The sequence below is a fragment of the Hypanus sabinus genome, chromosome 6 (genome assembly GCF_030144855.1).
Source record: "Hypanus sabinus isolate sHypSab1 chromosome 6, sHypSab1.hap1, whole genome shotgun sequence".
NCBI lineage: Eukaryota > Metazoa > Chordata > Chondrichthyes > Myliobatiformes > Dasyatidae > Hypanus > Hypanus sabinus.
The window spans coordinates 58097232-58120670 of record NC_082711.1 but is presented as its reverse complement, the minus strand read 5'-3'; the positions used below and the strand labels follow the sequence as shown (position 1 = coordinate 58120670).

Here is a 23439-nt window from a genome sequence, read left to right as displayed (position 1 = left end):
TCGAGCACTGAGTGGTCTGGGGCATATCCGATCTCTTGCTGCATTATGAACCTTCCCAAGCTCCCAGGTTGTCTGGGGTGAGTCTGCTCACCATCCCCAGGATCAAAACTAAACATGGTGAAGCATCTTTCAGTTAAAATGTTCCAGAGGATCTGAAGTCTGTCCCAACTTTACGCTCTTTTAAATCAAGGTTTAAAACTTCTCTTTCGCTGTAGCCTTTAATTAGAATATCCTGCACTGTAACTTCTATTTATCATTTCTATTTTTGAGATTTTATTTTCTTGTATATTGCGTGAAATTTGATATTTGATTATTATATCTTGTTCTTTGAATTGTCTTGTGTTTGAAATGTGCTATACAAGTAAACTTGCTTGCTTTCTTGTTCTGCTTGATACGCTGTTTAGATACAAAAGAGAAATACTATGATTAGTTTAAATTTTATTGATACATACTGTTGAAGTTATACTATTAAACTCAGAACGAAACCTCAACCCATCAATAAGTAAAATTTCCAAACCAATAAAGCAATGAAAAATGCCCTTAACTGTCATGAATTATAAGTTATTTTCCTTTTCAATTTGCATAATCTGGCTTCCATCCTGTTGAAACACAGGATTGTACCCCATCCAGTATTTGGTTAGATCATGGCTACTAGGTGTCTTGATTCAGGATTTGAATAATTTTACCTTGTTCCACCTCAGTGCACTGTTATGATTTAATCTGTGTGAACAGTATGTAAGACAAGCCTTTCACTGTATCTTGGTGCATGTGACAATTTTAAACCAATAAACTACTAAATTGGTAGTTTGCATTGGCTCAGTAGGTTGAAGGGCCTTTTTACTTGTCGTATGTCTCTATGATTCTGCAAGTTCTAAGATCTGTTTAGCGTGGGTACAGGGGCCATAGATTGTACTCAAAAATGTTAGGACGGTAATAAACAAGGAACGACTTGTCATTTTGTTGTTCCTTTTTGTCATTGCCAGGAAGAGACTCTGATGCCAAGTTTTGGTTTAGTTGATTGGCAGAGGATTACTGCTGAGCATTAAGTACTCCCTGTGCATACATCTTACATAAGCCGCCAGCATCCCCATATGGTATGATACGTGCAATGGAGTACCACAGTGGATGCTCAGCATTAGAATAGCACTCAAGGCAAAGGCACAAGGGACTGCAGAGTTCCTCCAGCATTTTGAATCTGTTGCTCTGGTTTTCCAATATTGGCAGGATCTCATATGTTAAAGTTTACAGCTTTTGGGATCTCGTGTGATACACAAATTGCTGGAGGAGCTCAATGGGTCAAGCAATATCCAAAGGACTGGGGAGGGAGGAATTGTCAACATTTCAAGTGGAAAAACTTCATCAGAAATGAGAGTGGGGAGGGGAGTTGCCAGTATGAAGAGGCGAAGTGGAGTGGTAAGATAGAGGCTAAGAGGCAATTGGTGATCAGAGGTGATGTAAAGGATGCCAAGAGAGGCAGAATTGGGAGACAGGCAGATCGATGATAGGTCAAAGCAAGCAAAAGTAAAGCCAGGTGAAGATGGAGAAAGCTAGGAGGGTGATAAGTGGCTATCGTGCTGAAATCTGATGAGTAAGGAAGATGAGAAGTAGGTGTCATTGCTTATTAACTGGACTCAGGAAAAACATGCACTCATTTCTTAATCACACTTAATTAACTTGTGCACAAGGAGAACTGCATGGCCCTTGTCACCAAACTGTTCTAAGTTTGAACAAGGAAATGCCATTATTATGGAGAAATTGACTAGTTGGATATAGATATTGAACAATTGGTAAACTTCTGGATATTTAAATTTGTTATTTGCATAATCAATCACCAATCACATCATGGTAATACAAGTATTAATAGCCAATAGTACCTGAAGCCTATAGGCCAATAGTACTTCAGAATTAGTAAGCTAACTAATAAAAAGTAAATGTTACCCTAGAATCTTTCCTTTGCTTCCTTGTCTTGGTTTGCCAAATGCCTCCAGCCCCATGCTGTGCAAAGGAAAGCGAAGCTCCTCAAAGACCTCACCTATTGCCTCATTTGCTTGGAATAACTGCACACTACTTCTGGGGTGCCTTCAGGGTGATGTTGTGGCACAGTACAATAGATACAATTAAATATTCCCGTTTAAGCATGCTACAGTTGAGAATCTCTTCTGCACCCAAGGTATGTACGGTTAACAAAGTTGTTTTAAATCAGTTGAACAATCTATTGTTGCTTAAAACTGATGGAAAGAAAGCCAATTGTGGAAGTACTTCTTATTGGACCCCTTGAAGGAAACTTGGCTGCCTGTCCGGGCTACATGTGTGTTTTTATAAAAAAAAGTGGGGGGGGTTTGCTACTCTTACTACAGACTATATTGCTGGCAAAAGTACAGTCTCTAGTAAGTAAAATTGACAATCTCAGAGCTAAGGCAATGTACCAGATGGATGTTAGGACTGCATGCGTCCTCAGAATTACAGAATCCTAGTTAACCCCTTCCATACCGTACGCGGATATTCAGATTAATGGATTCACTATACACAGTCAGGATAGGGCTGTTGAATCTCTCAAAAGCAGAGGTGGAGGTTAATGCCTCAAGATCAGTTCCTCTTGGTGCATAAATGTGTCACTGATGTCCTAATTCTGCTCACTAGACTTGGAATATCTTGCAATTAAATGTCGTCTATTTTACCTGCCGCTTGAGGTGTCAGTGATCATTTGGGTGGTGGTGTACATTCCATGTCAGGCCAGTGTCAATCAGGCTCTAGATGATCTGAGCAATGTGATCAACATACATGAAACCATACCCTGATGCCTTCACCATCATTTTGGGGGATTTTAACCAGGTCGTCCTGAAAAAGTCACCAAATAATTATCATCAACAATTTGCTAGTAATACCAGAGGGAACAATACACTGGATCACTTACGCCACCATGCTTACCATGCTTTCCCATGCCTACACACCAGACAGTCTGATCACCTGGCTGTACTTCTATTCCTTGAGTATAGGCAGAGACTGAGGTCTGCAAGACCAGTAGTGAAAACCAAGAAGGTATGGACAAGGGAAACACAGAGCTGCTTTGAATCAGTGGACTGGACTGTATTCAGGGATTTATCTTCGAATCTGGATGAGTATGCTGCAGTTGTTACTGACTTCATTAAAACCTGTGTGGATGAATGTGTGCATACAAAAACTTGTTATACGTTCCCAGACCAGGAGGTTCATCGTCTGCTGAGGGCAAGACCTGTAGCATTTGGGTCTGGTGACCCAGGTCTGTGCAAGAAAACCAGGTATGACTTGTGGAGGGCTATTTCAAGAGCAGAGTAACCATTCTGAATGAGCTTGGAGACAACCACTGATGCATGTCAACTCTGGTGGGGTTTGTACATTTTATTGCTACAAAACAAAACCCAATAGCATGAATGGCAGTGATGTTTCACTACCAGATGAGCAGATGAGCTCAACGCCTTCTATGCATACTTTGAAAGGGAGAATGTAACTAAGTTGTGAAGATCCCTGCTGCACCTGGTGACTCTGTGATCTCTGTCTCGGAGGCCAACATCAGGCTGTCTTTCGGGAGGCTGAAGCCTTGCAAAGTGGCAGGCCCTGATGGAGTACCTGGTAAGGCTCTGAAAATTTGTTCAACCAACTGGTGGAAGTATTCAAGGACATTTTCAACTATGGTCGCAAGTTCCCACCTGCTTCAGAAGTGCAACGATTATACCAGTGCCTAAGAAGAGTAGATTGAGCTGCCTTAATGCCCAATAATGCTCGCATCTATGGTGATGTGAGAGGTTGGTCATGGCTAGAATCAACACCTTTCTCAGAAAGGTCCTGGACCCACTGCAATTTACCTATCGCCAAAATAGGTCTACGGCAGATGCAATCTCAATGGCTCTTCACATGGCCCTAGATCACTTGGACAGTACAAGCACCTACGTCCCACAGTCCTAATGGAAAAGCTACAGAACCTGGCCTCTGAACGTCCCAATGCAATTGGATCCTCGACTTCCTAACTGGAAGACCACACTCTGTGCGGATTGGTAATAATACCTCATTCTTGCTGATGGTCAACACTGGTTCACCTCGGGGATATATACTTAGCCCATTGCTCTACTCTCTCTATATTCATGGCTGGACTAGGTATGGATCAAATGGCAAATCTGCTGATGATACAATCTTTGTTGGTAGAATCTCAGATGGGGATGAGAGGGTGTACAGGAGTGAAGTATACCAGCTAGTTGAGTGGTGTCGCAGTAACAATCTTGCACTCAACGTCAATAAGACCGAAGAGCTGATTGTGGACTTAAGGATGGGCAATTCTCATAGAGGGGTCAGAAGTAGAGAGAATGAGCTACTTGAAGTTCCTGGATGTCAAGATCTCTGAGGATCTAACCTTGTCCCAACATATCGATGCAGTTATAAAGGAGGCAAGACAGAGTCTATATTTCTTTAGGAGTTTGAGGAGATTTGGTTTGTCACCTAAAGCGCTGAAGAACTTCTACAGATGTACTGTGGAGAGCATTCTGACAGGTTGTATCACTGTCTGATATGAGGGGGCTACTGTACAGGATCGAAAGCAGCTATAGAAGTTGTTAAATTAGTCAGCTCTATCTTGAGTAGTAGCCTCTGCAGTATCCAAGACATCTTCAAGAAGTGGTGCCTGGGGGACATCACGTGATGACGTAGGATCGAGACGCTGGAACCCAGCCCTCCCGTAAAAAAGTTAATAAATTAATGTTTAAGTGAAGAAAAGTTAATTAATACTTTTCTAAGGTTACTTATAAACTACTCCGGATTGTTTTAAGCTATGCCTCATAAACAGAGGACGAAGAAAACTGCTACCGCGAAGACCGCTCAAGTTGGAACAGAATCAAGGCCTACATCTACCGAAGAACCGCGGACTCAGGTACAACACACCACCGGTGAAACAGAAAAGGAGACTGCGGCAGCATCAGCCATTTCTAAAGGGAAAGATCAACGAGAACTGCACAAGCGTAAAGGAACGAGCATGCGCAAAAGAGAGCAACCAGAACTACAAAACCCAGCAACGACTGAAACCGACAGTGAAAGTGAGTCTGAGAGAGAGCCGGACTCTCTGGAAAAATCAGACGAAGATGGAGATCAAGATGAAAGTTCCTCTGAAAATACAAAAAAGACTTTGAGGCAAATAATGCATAAATTAGAAAAATTAAATGCATTAAAAGTAATTACAGAAAAAATAACAAATATGGAGGCTATGTTTGATAAAATGACAAAGAAACAGGAAAAAATGGAAAAGAAAATTACAGATTTGGACGTCAAAATGGAAGAAATGGAGGGAAGAATGAAGAGGATGGAAGATGATAATGATGCCTGGACATCAGAAAGAAAACAACTCGTGGGAAAAATTGATAAACTTGAAAATTTTAGTAGACGCAACAATATTAAAATTGTTGGACTTAAAGAAGGTACCGAAGGAGAAGACCCGAAAAATTTTTTTCAAAAATGGATTCCTGAAAAATTGGAAATGGGAGAAGAATCTTTAATTGAGATTGAAAGGGTGCACAGAGCCTTAAGACCAAGACCTCAAGATGATCAAAATCCGCGATCAATTTTGATAAGATGTTTAAGATACCAGGATAAAGAAAAGATTTTGAGGGCGGCTGCCCAGGGTGCTAAAAGAAGAAAAGGTCCGTTGATGATAGCTGAGAAACCAGTTCTTTTTTATCCTGATATAAGTTATAACCTTTTGAAGAGAAAGAAAGAATTTAATCCAGTTAAAAATGTTTTGTGGGAAAAAGGTTATAAGTTTTTAATGCGTCACCCAGCAACACTGATAATTTTTTTGGAGGAAGGAAAAAGATTTTTTTCTGATTATCAAGATGCGGAGGTGTTTGCACAAAAACTTTCATCTCTTCGTTAATTAAAAGTAGAGATTTCTAAATGTAATGGTTAAAGACGAAGACAGAGAAAGCAAATGGAACTGATGGACATTTAAGGACGATATAAGGGAGAAAAGTAATATTTTAGAAATATTAATTGAGAATAGTATGTTTTTTTTATATATATATTTTTTATGTTGCGGGGGGGCTGGGGAGCTTTGAATCGGTTACTACGGGATTCACGTGTGTAATCATGGCGATTGCCATGACCCGTACAATAGAGGGGGGTAATGTTGTGTTTCCTTTCTTTCACAACGTTAGTAGGGGGGTATTTTGTTTTTTTCTTTATTTTCTATTTTTCTTCTATTCTTTTGCCTGGATGATTGGTGGGGACACACATAGCAACATGGAGACTTCTAAAAAGATTTCCCAGGATACAATGAAAGTTGAAAGATTAGGTATTATTATAGATTGGAGTAACATAAATAAAAATAATGACTAATTTATTGAATTTTTTAAGTTTTAATGTTAATGGGCTTAATGGACCAATAAAAAGAAAAAGAATTTTAACATACATTAAAAAAATGAAAATAGATATAGCTTTCTTACAAGAAACTCATTTAACGGATATAGAACATCAGAAATTAAAAAGAGACTGGGTTGGAAATGTTATTGCAGCTTCATTTAACTCAAAGGCAAGAGGAGTTGCAATTTTGGTTAATAAAAATTTACCAATTAAAATACAAAATGTATTAATTGATTCAGCAGGAAGATATTTAATTATACATTGTCAAATTTTTTCAGAACTATGGACTCTTATGAATATTTATGCACCAAATGAAAATGATGTAAAATTTATACAGGAGGTCTTTTTGAATTTGGCTAATGCACATGATAAAATATTAATAGGTGGAGATTTTAATTTTTGTTTAGATTCAGTTTTAGATAGATCAACAAAGGCTATTACAAAATCAAAAGTAGCAAAATTACCTCTATCATTGATGAAAGATTTAAATTTGATTGATATATGGAGAAGAATCAATCCAAAAGAAAGGGATTATTCATTCTATTCAAATAGACATAAACATATTCAAGGATAGATTTTTTCCTATTATCAACAAATATTCAAGATAGAGTGAAAAACGTGGAATATAAAGAAAGAATATTGTCTGATCTCTCTCCTTTAATAATGACAATGATAATGATAGATAAAGAGGAATCAATTTATAGATGGAGATTTAATTCAATTTTACTAAAACGTCAAGATTTTTGTGATTTTATGAAAAAGCAGATTCAGTTCTTTTTAGATACAAATTTACATTCAGTTGATGATAAATTTATATTGTGGGAAGCAATGAAAGCATATTTGAGAGGCCAGATAATAAGTTATACTTCTAAAATTAAGAAGGAATATATGATAGAAATAGATCAATTGGAAAAAGAGATTATAAAATTAGAAAAAGAATCTCAAAGAAATATGACAGAAGAAAAACGAAGACAACTTATTAATAAGAAGTTAAAATATAATACACTCCAGACATATCGAACAGAAAAAGCAATTATGAGAACTAAACAGAGATATTATGAATTAGGTGAAAGATCACATAAAGTTCTTGCATGGCAGTTAAAAGCAGATCAGATTTCTAAAACAATAAATGCAATTCGAACAAAAGTGAATGAAATTACTTATAAACCTCTAGAAATTAATGAGGCTTTTAAGAATTTTTATTCTGGGTTGTATAAATCAGAATCAAAGAATGATGACGTTAAGATAGAAGAATTTTTATCACAAATAACTCTTCCAAAATTAAATACAGAAGAACAGAAGGGATTAGGTATGTCTTTTATATTGAAGGAAGTTGAAGAAGCTTTGGGATCACTTCAAAGTAATAAATCTCCAGGAGAAGATGGTTTTCCACCTGAATTTTATAAAAAGTTTAAAGATTTATTAATTCCTCCTTTTATGGAGTTAATATATCAAGCGGAAAGAACGCATAAACTTCCAGAATCTTTTTCAACAGCTATTTTAATAGTATTGCCAAAAAAAGATAGAGACCTTTTAAAACCAGCATCATATAGACCTATTTCTTTATTAAACACCGATTATAAAATAATAGCAAAAATCTTATCTAATAGATTATCTAAATGCTTACCAAAATTAGTGCATATGGATCAAACAGGATTTATCAAAAATAGACAATCAGCAGATAATGTAACTCGGTTATTTAGTATAATCCATTTAGCACAAAAGAGGGAGGAAATGAGTGTGGCAGTTGCTTTAGATGCAGAAAAAGCATTTGATAGATTGGAATGGGATTTTTTATTTAAGGTATTGGAAAAATATGGACTAGGAACATCATTTATAAAATGGATTAAAACCTTAAATACTAATCCCAAAGCTAAAGTAGTGACAAATGGTCAAATTTCAACATCATTTCAGTTAACAAGATCAACTCGGCAAGGTTGCCCACTATCACCTGCTTTATTTGTGTTGGCAATAGAACCACTAGCTGAATTAATTAGAATGGACCCAGATATTAAGGGTTTCAGAGTTAATCAGGAAGAATACAAGATTAACTTATTTGCTGATGATGTTCTACTTTATTTAACAGATCCATTACATTCACTATCCAAATTATCTTATAGACTAGAAGAATATGGGAAAATATCGGGTTATAAAATAAATTGGGATAAAAGTGAAATTTTACCTCTTACTAAAGGAGATTATAATCAATGTTGATTAATAACTCAATTTAGATGGCCAGCAAATGGTATAAAATATTTAGGTATAAGAATTGATAATGATATAAAAAACTTATACAAATTAAATTACTTACCACTTTTGAAAAAAATTCAGGAAGATCTTGAAAACTGGATGGCATTACCAATAACATTAGTAGGTAGAGTAAATACTATAAAAATGAATATATTCCCTAGACTACAATATTTATTTCAATCATTACCAATACAATTACCCCAGAAGTTTTTTCAAGAGTTAAACAAATATGTGAGGAAATTCCTCTGGAAAGGTAAGATGTCAAGAATATCTTTGGAAAAATTGACATGGAAATTTGATCTAGGAGGATTACAACTTCCAAATTTTAAGAATTATTATAAAGCAAATCAACTTAGATTTATTGCATCTTTTTTCGAGAAAGATAAACCGGCATGGATTAGAATAGAATTAGATAAAATAGGAGAAAATGTACCAGAAGATTTTATATACAAATGGGAATCTAAATGGATACGGGAAAAGAAAGAATCTCCTATATTAAAACATTTGATTGATTTATGGAATAAGATAAATGTTGATGATGAGACAAAAAAATCTTTATTAGCAAAGAGATCTTTAATTCAAAATAGACTTATTCCTTTCACAATGGACAATCAACTTTTATATAATTGGATTCAAAATGGGATTAGATATATAGGGAATTGTTTTGAAGGAGGTATATTAATGTCATTTGATCAATTAAAGAATAAATATAAAATATCAAACAACACTTTATTTTGTTACTTTCAATTAAGGGCGTATTTAAGAGAAAAATTAGGTCAAACAATGTTATTGCCGAAATCTAATGAAATTGAAATTTTAATTCAAAAAGGAAATATTAAAAAATTTATATCTTGCATGTATAACTTGATTCAAAGACAGGTAATTAAACAAGGAGTCCATAAGTCAAGACAAAAATGGGAAAGTGATTTGAATATTAAAATTGAAGAAACAAATTGGTCAAGACTATGTCTTGATAGTATGACAAATACAATAAATGTTCAGTTAAGATTAGTGCAGTATAATTTTCTACATCAATTATATATTACACCACAAAAAATAAAAAAATTCCAAATTTATCAGATCAGTGTTTCCGATGTAACCAGGAAACTGGTACTTTTTTACATTTGACATGGTCTTGCTCTAAAATTCAACCTTTTTGGACAAATTTAAGACTTTTACTGGAACAAATTACAGGAACACAACTTCCTCATAATCCAATATTATTTTTACTAGGTGATATTGAAGGGATAAAACCGAAACTCAAACTAAATAAGTATCAGAAAGAATTTATAAAAATTGCACTGGCAGTAGCCAAAAAAGCTATTGCAGTTACTTGGAAATCGGATACACATTTAAGTATAGATTCTTGGAAGAAAGAAATCTATGGTTGTATTCCATTAGAAAAAATTACTTATAATTTAAGAGATAAATATGAAACATTTCTGAAAATTTGGAGCCCTTATTTACAAAAGACAGGATTAAATATATAGATGCTCTGAAGATGAAACAATTGGTTATTAGGGGAAAGAAATAAATATACATATTAAAGTTATTACGAATTCCATGGAGCATGTGGAGATCTTCCAACAACCAGGCATTCTTTCTTTCTTTCTTTTTTTTTCTATAGGGCAGTTGGGGGGAGGGGTTAAGGGGAGGGGGTAAGGGTTATATACATTGTTTTTTTCATACTTTGTAATCATTTAAAAATGCAATAAAAAAAGTTTTTTAAAAAAAAAGAAGTGGTGCCTCAGAAAGGTGGTGTCCATTATTAAGGACCTCCATCACCCAGGACGTGCCCTCTTATTTACCGTCAAGAAAGAGATACAGAAGCCTGAAGGCACACACTCAGCGATTCAGAAACAGCTTCCCCTCTGCCATCCAATTCCTAAATGGACATTGAACCCATGAACACTATCTTACTTTTTTAATGTTATTTCTGTTTTTGCACTATTTTTAATTTAACTATTAAATAATTATGTACATATACTTACTGTACAGTAATTGACTTTTTTTCTATATTATCATGTATTGCATTGTACTGCTGCCACTAAGTTAATAAATTTAATGACATATGCTGGTGATAATAAACCTGATTCTGATTCTGACAGTACCTGCAAACTATCTTTGCTGGGCATTACTTTAACCTATACCTTGTTGCAACTTCTACTTGGGTAGAAGAAGCTAGTTGGGGAAGTGGGGATCTGATATGTAAATTGAGTGGGCACTGGTGGATAAACCAGGAGGAGATGAGGAGGGCGAAATGGGTGATAGGGACTCAAGGAAATAATGGGAAAAGCACCAGAAGGAGGGGTGGTTGGGTCACAGGAGGTTAAAATTAACTGAGATTGGAAAATTCAGTGTTCAAGCTATTGGGTTGTAGATTATCCAAGCAGAATATAAGGTGGTGTTGTCTAGTTTGCATTAGGCTTTGGAGAAGCCTGGCACTGGAGAAGGCTGAAGGTGAACAGGTTGGTGTGGGAGTAGGAAGCTAGAATTGCATACAGCTCGGAGCTTGAGGTTGCTATTGCAGAATGAGTACATTGTTCTGAAAATCATTAGTTTAGTGCATGCTTGAAGGAGGCTACATTGATGAGAATAAGCACAGATGAGGTGATCACTGTCACTCCTGTTTCACCACTCCCTCTTCCTTTTTTACCCCACAGATACTATGTGACCCACTGAGTTCCACCAGCAGTTTGTAGCGCCCCTGGTAGTTCTAGACTCCCAAACTTTATATGTGAAGCTATGCAAGTAGAGGTACACCAAGGAAATTTTGAGGATTGGTCATTCTACAACTGATATCCTTTGAATTTCTGCTTCTGTTTACTATTGTGTTAAGTGATGACATTTAAGTACAGAATCAGAATCACTGGCATATGTTGGGAATTTGTTGTTTTATGACAACAGTACAATGCAATATATAATAAAAACAACTATAAATTACAATAAATACATATAAAATATAAAATATAAAATTAAATAAGTAGTGCAAAAAAGAGGAGAAAATAGTGTTCATGGATTCAATGCCCATTCAGAAATCTGATGGCAGAAGGGAAGAAGCTGTCTCTGAAATGTGGAGTGTGCCTTCCGGCTCCTTCCTGCACCACTTCCTTGATGGTAGCAATGAGAAGAGAAACGTCCTGTGTGATGGGGTTCCTTAATGAAGAATGCTGCCTTTTTCTTTACTTATTGAGATACAGCGCAGAATAGGCCCTTCTGGCCCTTCAGTCTGCACTGCACAGCAACCCCTGATTTAACCCTAGTCTAATCATGGGACTATCTGAAATTACCATCTAACCTATTAATAACCAGTACACCTTTGGACAGTGGAGGAAACCAGAGCACTCGGTGGAAACCCATGCATTCCATGGGGTATATGTACAGAGTATGTTGGGACCAATGGATTAAAAATATTCAAGAAAGAGAAAGACTAAGACTAATAGGCACTGGAGAAGTTTTTTCCCTACTGCGGTCACTTTGCTGAACAGTTAACTGTCGGCTAACTATTACTTGGATTGCACTACTTGTATGTATAATCTATATTTTCATTTATATTTATCATTATTATTGTTATGAGCAGAGAGACAACATCTGCTGGAAGTAAATTCCTTGTATGTGCACAGGTACTTGGCAATTAAAGTCTGATTCTGATTCTGAATCTGAATGTACGCATTTCAGGAAACTAAGAGGATGAGATGATACGGGGAGATAGAAGGAATAGGGCACTTGTATGACTCATTAGCCGTGATAGATCTACTTTTGAACAGATTCAGCAAGTTTCGATTTTTTGATAATTCTGCTATTATAACATTGTTTTTGTCTGATCCTGTTTTCTTTTTAAATTAGCATCTGAAAAGCGAGCATCATAGAAGGTTCTCGGAGAGCACCGAATTTGATGTTGTGGATAAAATAATTTCCCAGTTTGACTGTGACTTTGTAGAGTTTCAGAAAGATAAGGTAAAAAGGTAAGAAAGATATTTTCTGTTTTGGATTACATGAGAAAAAAATATTAATGTCAGAATCGTATTTAAAGAGATAGTCCCTGAAGACTACCCAAAAAGAGCTTATCCTTTGATGTCTGCTTTCCATTGATAGAGCATCTATAGTTAACTGGTTTTAACTATGTTTATTGGTCAATTTTTAGACATTTCTTGGAAATTCCGTAATCTTTACTTAAACATAAAGTCCATGAAGTTTAATATGACTTTCTTTAAATCTGTGACTGTTACTTTCCATTGCCATTCACTGTAACATAGTTAACCGCATCAAACTCTTACATCACCCTCTGGGCTCCTGTCATGGTTGCACCCAGCATACCTGTAGAAGTGGTTCCTCCACCAGATCAAATGGTCTTCACATGTATTAACAGTACGTATAAAAAGTATTCACCCCCTGGGAAGTTTTCATGTTTCATTGTTTTACAATATTGAATCATGGCGAATTTAATTTGGCTTTTTTGAAACTGATAAACAGAAAAAGACTCCTTCGTTTCAAAGTGAAAACAGATCTCTACAAAGTAATCTAAATTAATCACAAATATAAAACACAAAATAATTGATTGCTTATGTATTCATCCCCTTCAAGTCAATATTTAGGAGACGGACCTTTGGCAACAATTACAGTCTTGAGTCTGTGTGGATAAGACTCTGTCAGATTGCATGGGGATTGTGAATGAACAGCCTTTTCAAGTTCGGCCACAAAATCTTAATTGGATTGAGGTCTGGAATCTGACTTGATCACTCCAGGACATTAACTTCTTGTTTTTAAGCTATTCCTATGTAGCTTTGGCTTATGCTTGAGGTCATTGTCTTGCTGGAAAACAAATCTCCAGATTCACAGTTCTCTTGCAGACTGCATCCAGTTTTTCTCCAGGGTTTCCCTGTATTTTACCCCCTACCTTAACAAGCCTTACAGGGCTTGCTGCAGTGAAGCATCCTCACAGCATGATGCTGCCACCACCATCCTTCACTGTAGGGATGGTATGTTTTTGATGATGTGCAGTGTTTGGCTTATGGCCAAAATGCTCTATTTTGGATTCATCAGACCATAGAACCCCCCTCTGGCTGACTTCAGAGTCTCCCACCTGCTTTCTGGCAAACTCCTAGCCAAGATTTCTTGTGGGGTTTTTTCCAACAGTGGCTTTCAAGCCTCCAGGCAAAGGTTTTTGTATGTGGAGTCTGTCATTTCTCATCCTCTGAAGCTTGAAACTCCTCCAGAGTTATCATAGGTCTCTTGGTGTCCTCTCTCACTAGTCCCCTTCTTGCATGGTCCCTCAGTTTTTGAGGACAGCCCGTTCTAGGCAGGTTTACAGCTGTGCCATATTCTTTCTATTTCTTGATGATTGACTTAACTGTACTCCAGGGGATATTCTGTGACTTGGAAATTTTCTTGTATCCATCTGCTGACTTGTGCTTTTCAATAACCTTTTCACAGAGTTACTTGGAGTGTTCTTTTCTCTTTGTGATGTTGTTTTTGCCAGGATACTGACTCACCAGCAGTTGGAGCTTCCAGATACAGGTGTATTTTTACTACAATCAATTGAAATACATTGACTGCACGTAGGTCTCCAAAAACAGATCTCCTTTTAACTAAGTATGTGACTTCTAAAACCAATTGGCTGCACCAGTGATGATTTGGTGTGTCTCATAAAAGGGGGTGAATACTTATGCAATCAATTATTTTGTGTGTTATTAATTTAGATAACTTTGTAGAGGACTGTTTTCACTTTGACACGAAGAAGTCTTTTTCAGATGATCAGTGTCAAAAAAAATCAAAATTAAATCCACTGCGATTTAATGTTGTGAAACAATAAAACATGAAAACTTCCACGGGGGGGGGGGGTGAATACTTTTTGATAGGCAATATATATTGAGCATTCAGTGTTGAAAGTACACATAAGGTACTTCATCGAGAACATTGTGGATTTCACCAAGGAAAGGGTAGTAGGAGTTTTGAGGTATAGGAAGGAGAATGTAGGAATGATTCTGGAGGTTTGATAGGAGACAAACTCATGTGAGTAGAAATAAAATGAGGAAAGCATAGGCAAGAGAACTAGCTGATGTTCCATTCTTGCTCTCTTCCTCACTTAAATGTTACTACTCTTTGATAGGAACCTCAGATAATGTCAATTATCTTATGTATATTTACTGCCCGACTGCATGTCCAACAGCCCCTTTGAATTCTATTGTCAATCCATAATAGATAGACAGGATTGTTGCAGAAGATTGGCAAAATTAATTATATTAGTTTTCATAACTTGCAGAAGTACTCTTGCTATAGCAGCTACTCAAACAAAACAACACCACTTCGAGACTATGCGGGGGGGGGGGGGGGCGGGGTTAATCCTGTATGACATATTTTCCTGTCCAATCCAGTAGCAAGGCTCCAAAGCTGAAGAATATGTTCAATCTTTATTAAGAAACTAGCAAAGCAAATAATCTCAAAGCGGTAAAAACTAATGAAACTCAAACTGGCGATGTAACAAAATAAACAGTTTTAGTGTATTAAACATACTTGAGCTTTCTTCAATGCAATTAAGCATACTTAAGTGGACTTATGTGAAATTAAGCAATTTTAAATGCAATTAAGTGGTCAACAAAAAAGATGTCACCCTGGCTCACTTACTAAATCTACTGAACTTCAAAGACAAAGCATGACTACTATTAAACTCTTTGTTTCTACCATGCCCCCACCCAAGTGACTACTATAATACACTTACAACACAAAATACAATGCAGATAGAAAATAGGTGCATGGCTCCTATAGTTGCCAATTCTACCACCTTAACAGTTGTCCATTCATCTGAACAAGGTACATGTTTTCAGCAACCTGCTCAACCCATTTATGTCAACTCCTTAACAAATCAAGAAGATTAAATATCTTCATTGATATTTTTCTCCTGCTGTTAGTGCACAGCCATCCACATCTTGGTTGTGCTCCTACTACCAACATTTGCATGATCCCTGTGTTCTGTTGTAAAAATTCATTATTTGAATGTGGATGCTTTTATCGATGTCATCATTTACTGCCACATTCAAGAATGTGAGCTCTGGATCGTTGCCCTGGACTACTGCAGCTACTTGATACCAAGGACTGGATGCTGAGGACTTTTTCAAGACAGGTCACTTGTTTTGTGCTACTTAGCCCCATCCTATCAGTGTAATTTTCTGTGGCCTTTGAGACCAAGTTCACTATGGTCAATATTCTGACAGACACCCTTTTTATTTTCCCTTATTTCTGCTCTAACATCGGTGATAAAGTTTAGGGGAACTTTTTACGTAAACTTGAGGACTTATCTCCGTTAATTCTTCAAGAATTGTTTGGTGTCTAGTTATACAATTTTTGTATAGTTTTTTACTTTGGTTTTATGAGATGTTCCTGAGTTCAATTTATATTGTATGCACTTTAGAACACTTTAAAACACTTGAGAACTTTATAACTTATTTGTCTATAGTATGAGAGAAGAACAAATTGCATTAGCTGTGTTTTACCTGATATTATGTTTATTTTATATTGGCAATGTAATAAATCTATTTATTATAATTACAAATATTTAATGTCCAAATAATTATACCTGCTTTAGTATGAAAATTAAAGATCGATTAAAATATATGCACAAAATACTGGAGGAATTCAGCAGGTCTGGCAGCTTCGAAGTAGGAGAATAAAGAGTTTACTTTTCAGGCTGAGACTCTTCATCAGGACTGATAAAAAAAAGAGGGAAGAAGCCAAAATAAGAGAGTGGAGGAGGGGAAGAAGTACATAGCAGGTGACAGGTGAAACAGGTGAGAGGGAAGGTTGGTGGGTGGGAGGGTGAAGTGAGAAGCTGGGTTCTCCCTCTCACTCTTCCTTTCCAGCCCTGATGAAGTGTCTCAGACTGAAATGCCAACTGTTTATTCTTCTCCACTGATACTGCCTGACCTGCTGAGTTTGTGTGTGTTGCTCTGGATTTCCAGCATCTGCAAAAACTCTTGTGTTTATGAGCATATCAGATCCACTATCTATAAAATAGCAAGTGTATTCATGAGCAAACATGAGGAAATCTGCAGATGCTGGAAATTCAAACAATACACACAAAATGCTGGTGGAACACAGCAGGCCAGGCAGCATCTATAGGAAGAAGCACTGTCGACGTTTCGGGCCGAGGCCCTTTGTCAGGACTAACTGAAAGGAGAGATACTAAGAGATTTGAAAGTAGTGGGGGGAGGGGGAAATGCAAAATGGTAGGAGAAGACCGGAGGGGGTGTGATGAAGCTAAGATCTGGAAAGGTGATTGGCGAAAGTGATACAGAGCTGGAGAAGGGAAAGGATCATGGGACGGGAGGCCTCAGGAGAAAGAAAGGGGGGGAGCACCAGAGGGAGATGGAGAACAGGCAGGGTGATAAGAAGAGAGAGAAATAAAACAAACAACTAAATATGTCAGGGATGGGGTAAGAAGGGGAGGAGGGGCATTAACAGAAATTAGAGAAGTCAATGTTCATGCCATCAGGTTGGAGGCTTCCCAGCCGGTATATAAGGTGTTGTTCCTCCAACCTGAGTGTGGATTAATCTTGACGGTAGAGGAGGCCATGGATTGACTTATCAGAATGGGAATGGGACGTGGAATTAAAATGTGTGGCCACTGGGAGATCCTGCTTTCTCTGGCAGACCAAGCGTAGGTGTCCAGCGAAACGGTCTCCCAGTCTGCGTCGGGTCTCACCAATATATAAAAGGCCACACCGGGAGCACCGGACGCAGTATACCACACCAGCTGACTCACAAGTGAAGTGTCACCTCACCTGGAAGGACTGTCTGGGGCCCTGAATGGTGGTGAGGGAGGAAGTGTAAAGGCAGGTGTAGCACTTGTTCCGCTTACAAGGATAACTGCCAGGAGGGAGATCGGTGGGAAGGGATGGGGGGGGACGAGTGGAAATGAGTGGTTAGGGAGTCGCGTAGGGAGCGATCTCTGCGGGAAAGCGGGGGGGGGGGGGGAAGATGTGCTTGGTAGTGGGATCCCGTTGGAGGTGGCAGAAGTTACAGAGAATTATACATTGGACCTGTAGGCTGGTGGGGTGGTAGGTGAGGACAAGGGGAACCCTATCCCGAGTGGGGTGACGGGCGGATGAGGTGAGGGCAGATGTGCGGGAAATGGGAGAGATGCGTTTGAAAGCAGAGTTGATGGTGGAAGAGGGGAAGCCCCTTTGTTTAAAAAAGGAAGACATCTCCTTTGTCCTGGAACAAAAAGCCTCATCCTGAGAGCAGATGCAGTGGAGACAGAGGAATTGTGAGAAGGGGGTAGCAGTTTTGCAAGAGAAAGGGTGAGAAGAGGAATAGTCCAGGTAGCTGTGAGAGTCTTCAGGCTTATAGTAGATATCAGTAGATAGGCCATCTCCAGAGATGGAGACAGAAAGATCAAGAAAGGAGAGGGAGGTGTCGGAAATGGACCAGGTAAATTTGAGGGCAGGGTGAAAGTTGGAGGCAAAGTTAATGAAGTCAATGAGCTCAGCATGCATGCAGTTGTCGATGTAGCGAAGGAAAAGAGGGGGATGGATACCCGTATAGCCTTGGAACATGGATTGTTCCACAAAGCCAACAAAAGGCAGGCATAACTCGGACCCATGCGGGTGCCCATGGCTACACCCTTGGTTTGGAGGAAGTGGGAGGAGCCAAAGGAGAAATTATTGAGAGTAAGAACTAATTCCGCTAGACGGAGGAGAGTGGTGGTAGAGGGGAATTGGTTAGGTCTGGAATCCAAAAAGAAGCGGAGAGCTTTGAGACCGTCCGGGTGGGGTTGGAGGTATATAGGGACTGGACGTCCATGGTGAAAATAAGATGGTGGGGGCCAGGGAACTTAAAATCATTGAAAAAATTCAAAGTGTGAGAAGTGACACGAATATTGGTGGGAAGAGATTGAACAAGGGGGGATAAGACAGTGTCAAGGTATGCAGAAATGAGTTCAGTGGGGCAGGAGCAAGTTGACAATAGGTCTACCTGGACAGGCAGGTTTGTGGATCTTGGGTAGGAGGCAGAAATGGGAAGTGCGGGGTGTGGGAACTATGAGGTTGGTGGCAGTGGATGGGAGATCCCCAGAGCAAGGTTGGTAATGGTATAGGAGACAGGGGCCTGGTGCTCCTTAGTGGGGTCAAGAAGAGGTATCAGAGAGTTGTCGCTGTGCCTCAACCAGGTAGAGATCAGTATGCCAGACAGCAACAGCTCTCCCCTTATCAGCGGGTTTTATAGTGAGGTTGGGATTGGTGTGGAGGGAGCGGAGAGCAGAGCGTTCGGAAGGAGTTAGGTTGGAATTGGAACAGGTTGTGGTGAAGTTGAGACGGTTGATGTCCCGTCGGCAATTAACAATAAAGAGATCTAGAGCAGGAAGAAGACCAGAGCGGGGTGTCCATGAAGAGAAGGAGGGTTGAAGACGGGAGAAGGGGTCATCGGTAGGGGTAGGAAAGTCCTTGCCAAAGAAGTAAGCTCGGAGACGGAGCCGGCGGAAGAAGAGTTCAGCGTCGTGGCATTCGCAGAACTCGCTGAGGTGTGGACGAAGAGGGACAAAGCTGAGGCCCTTACTGAGGACAGAGCACTCTGCCTCAGAGAGTTGAAGGTCGGATGGAATGGTAAAGACCTGTCACGGATGAGGGATCCCACTACCAAGCACGTCTTTCCCTCCCTCTCCCTTTCTGCAGGGATCACTCCCTACGCAACTCCCTTGTCCACTCGTCACCCTCGCCCCCCCATCCCTTCCCACCAATCTCCCTCCTGGCACTTATCCTTGTAAGCGGAACAAGTGCTACACCTGCCTTTACATTTCCTACCTCAGCACCATTTAGGGCCCCAGACAGTCCTTCCATGTGAGGTGACACTTCACCTGTGAGTCGGCTGGTGTGGTATACGGCGTCCGGTGCTCCCAGTGTGGCCTTTTATATATTGGTGAGACCCGACGCAGACTGGGAGACCGTTTCGCTGAACACCTACGCTCGGTCTGCCAGAGAAAGCAGGATCTCCCACTGGCCACACATTTTAATTCCACGTCCCATTCCCATTCTGATATGTCTATCCATGGCCTCCTCTACCGTCAAGATGAGTCCACACTCAGGTTGGAGGAACAACACCTTATATACCGGCTGGGTAGCCTCCAACCTGATGGCATGAGCATTGACTTCTCTAACTTCTGTTAATGCCCCTCCTCCCCTTCTTACCCCATCCCTGACATATTTAGTTGTTTTTTTCCCTCTCTCTCTGCCCATCACCCTGCCTGTTCTCCATCTCCCTCTGGTGCTCCCCCCTCCCCCTTTCTTTCTCCTGAGGCCTCCCGTCCCATGATCCTTTCCCTTCTCCAGCTCTGTATCAATTTCGCCAATCACCGTTCCAACTCTTAGCTTCATCCCACTCCCTCCGGTCTTCTATCATTTTGCATTTCCCCCTCCCCCCTCTACTTTCAAATCTCTTAGTATCTCTCCTTTCAGTTCGTCCTGACAAAGGGTCTTGGCCCGAAACGTCGACAGTGCTTCTTCCTATAGATGCTGCCTGGCCTGCTGTGTTCCACCAGCATTTTGTGTGTGTTGAGTGTATTCATGACATTGTCTTACCTTTATAAAAGCCATCACTTTGTCACAAGTAACGTTTTCTCACGTGTAATATCGAATACCTTTTTTATTGAATGCCAAGTTTTCAATAAGCCTCTAAACTTCCAAATAATTGCTTTTAAGACTAAGCCATGAAGTGGGTATCTTTATCCAAACTACATCAAGTTAAACTGTTACTTCTTTATCCCCCTTCTAAAATAATGAAATGCAAATTTTCACTGATGTGGCAGAAATCATTACTACAATAATGATTGTTTAACTTGTTGCGTAATAATTAAGGATTTTGAAAATTAAATTCTGATTTTAACAAAAGTATTTTCTTCATGTTTAGGACAAAGTTTACCAGTGGTGTGCACACACAAGCTTTCTCCAAAATAAATACCACAGAGCTACACGATGAGTTTCAAAGACCACATAAAGAGCATATGGAAGAAAATAAATATGCCATATCATGGAGAATAAAGAATAATGAACAAGTTAGTGGATGGGAAAACCAACCAAGTAGTTTGTCTTTTCAATTAAAGGAAATTGTGTCTTCAGGCACCTTAAATTCACCTAACCAGTTTTTGCCTTTGTCTACACAAAGTCATGTTAGCATTTCTGACATGGGTGATAGATTCACCTTTGGTAATAGCAAGTCTTTCAGAGAGGGCAAAGTTTCCTCTGAAAATCAGACAAAAAGCAGGACTTTCCATAGTACATCTTTGTGTCCAACACAAGAAGGTTGTTCCATGATTTCAAAGCTTTATACTTCGGAAGAGTTGCATCATTTTGTAAGATTGCCAGACAAGGAGAGATCACCATCTGTTGCTGAAGAATTCTCACATAAGCAACCATTCGACGAAGACATACGTGGAAATAGGCCACAGTCAGACTTCGCTGTATGTTCTGACAGTGACAAAAACATAACTAACCTGCAGACGGCATCAAAGATTAATTTACAGGAAAAGTGCAAAGAACAGAAAATTGCAGAACGAGTTTCTGAGTATTATGGGGTAACTGATTGTGGTTCGCCTTTCAATGCAGCAGTTCCTGTTAAAAATCCGTCTGACTCTCTCCAGAAACGATTTATTTTAGGCAAAGACAGAAATGAAAATCCAAGAGAAGGATCCACATGTGAAATAATGTCCACAGATAATGCCATTGCACATAAAATAACTGAAGTTCATTCTGTACGGTCCTCTTCACCTTTTAAGAAATTGCATAAGAAAGTGCGATTTTCTGCTGGATATGGAAGAAGTAAAAAGAAGGCTCAGAATCACAGAATGGAAATATGTATACTTTCAAAGGAAAATTGTTTGGCAGATGAAGATAAGACTCCTAGTTTGCCATCAAAAAGTTTACTGGAATTATTTCAAACCAGTGAAGGTAGTGATTCTGAGTTTCCAGGTTTTACAGAACATTCATCTCAGAAAATGTCAGAATTGGAAAGAGACTTAATGGATAATGATCAGTCAAAGAACGTTCTGTCGCTGTTTACCTATTCATCATCTTTATCATCTTTTCTTGGTTTCTAGGGCAATGTATATGGAAGTCTTTGTTTCAAGGACAGAATGTGTATGCAGTCAAGAGTTTTATTTCTGTTTCAATTTTGCAAAAATTTGAGTATGGTTATAGTCTTTCCACTTGATCATTTTAACATGCCTATTAGGTTTGGAAATAAATAATAAATGCTACCTACCTACTGCTTTAAGAACAAGGAGTCAATTTAGATTTTTTTCTAGTTCTTTTCATATTATATTCAATTTTAAATTATAGTAAAAATTTCCCTTCAAATTAAAGAACAGTTAGCTAACAGTATTAATAGTTTCTGTTGCATTTCAATTGCCACAAATGAATTTGTATTTTATTACAGAAAGTTCAAACCCAATACTGTTATAAGCTTGATTACATGTAAGTATGTCCTTGTAACAGTGCTAATCAGTACTTCAATAAAGCTATCCCTCTTGGGAGCATAGATTTGTAAAGTAGGTTGATGGGATTAAAAGCATCTCCAAGTATATGGAACTATATTGGGTAACATCAAAGTCTTAGAACTTGGTAGTCTTTCAGTGAAATGCATGTACCAAGAAGAGGTACTAGAAATGTCATACTTTTGATGTTCCAGTGCATCTTTGAAGTACAGCTGAGTTGAAGAACCTTTACTCTGAATATAATCTGTGTTGTAGTTAAGCACAGAATATTAATTGTAAAACTTGATACAAAAACTTTGGATGTTTCATTTCGCAGTTTTAACTTTCTTGCAAATGGGGAGAATCTTTGGAGCTCTCCATCCCATGTGGTTGTAGAGGCTAGGTCATTGTCGGTATGTAAAGAAGAAATAAATATATTGTTGAACAATGAAGAATTGAGAACTATGGGGAACTGGCACAGAAGAGAAGTTGATAAGAAGTTAGCCATGATAATATTGAATGAAGTAGCAGGCTTGAGGGTCCGATTAGTCTCCTGCACATTTTGTCGTATTTCTATGTTAATATCTACCTGAGAGCATTCAGACCCAATAACAAATCTACGGTACTTCAATTAAAGCAGTAATCAGTCAAGAATTATAATAGCAATTGATTGTACTCTTCTCTATAGTGAAACATCTCAAAACATTTTGCCTTTAAAATTGCATCAATTCTCTTAGGAAAACTGTCATGCAGTTTTATAAGAAAATTGGCTGGTAGGTTGTTCCAAGCATCTTGGAGAATTTGCCACAGTTCTTCTGCAGACTTTGGGTGTCTTGTTTGCTTGTTTCTTTATCTCCAGGCATGGAGGTGATGTTGAGATCTCGAGGCCATACCATCTGTTGCAGAACTCCTTCAAAATTCTGCCATATATATGAAGAAATTTTAGAATCAATAATATCAGAAAAGGATTTAGAAATGAAAATTGGTACCACCTGAAATAGATACTGAAATTTAGGTAAAATAATCATCTTAATAGTATTAATTCTACTAATCAATGATAAGGATAGTGGGGACCATTTAGTAAGCAGTTGTTTAACATGATCAATTAAAGATAAGAAGTTAACTTTAAGTAGATCCTTATGTTTCTTCGTAATTTTAACACCCAAATAAGTCATCAGTAACCAGTCTGAATGGTGATTATCTATAGATTGGAGCTCGCATATTTAATGGGGAAAAACTCACTGTTATTAAGATTCAATTTATAACCAGAAAAACTACTAAACTGAGCAAGTAGTGATAGTATTGCAGGGCTGGATTTCTCTGGGTTAGAGATACATAATAACAGGTCATCTGCA

The 23439-nt window shown here is 38.4% G+C and overlaps 1 protein-coding gene across 2 annotated transcripts in view; it reads left to right on the top strand.

Moving 5' to 3' along the window:
* LOC132395499 (protein DBF4 homolog A-like) overlaps positions 1-22017 on the top strand; it is an 81807-nt gene extending 59790 nt beyond the window's left edge. For both annotated transcript variants that reach the window (XM_059972211.1, XM_059972210.1), the window contains exons 12-13: positions 12475-12593; positions 20524-22017. In XM_059972211.1, the coding sequence (XP_059828194.1) occupies positions 12475-12593; positions 20524-21709 (1305 nt within the window). In that variant the 3' untranslated portion in view covers positions 21710-22017. The remainder of the gene's footprint in view (positions 1-12474; positions 12594-20523) is intronic.
* The last annotated feature ends 1422 nt before the right edge of the window (positions 22018-23439 follow it).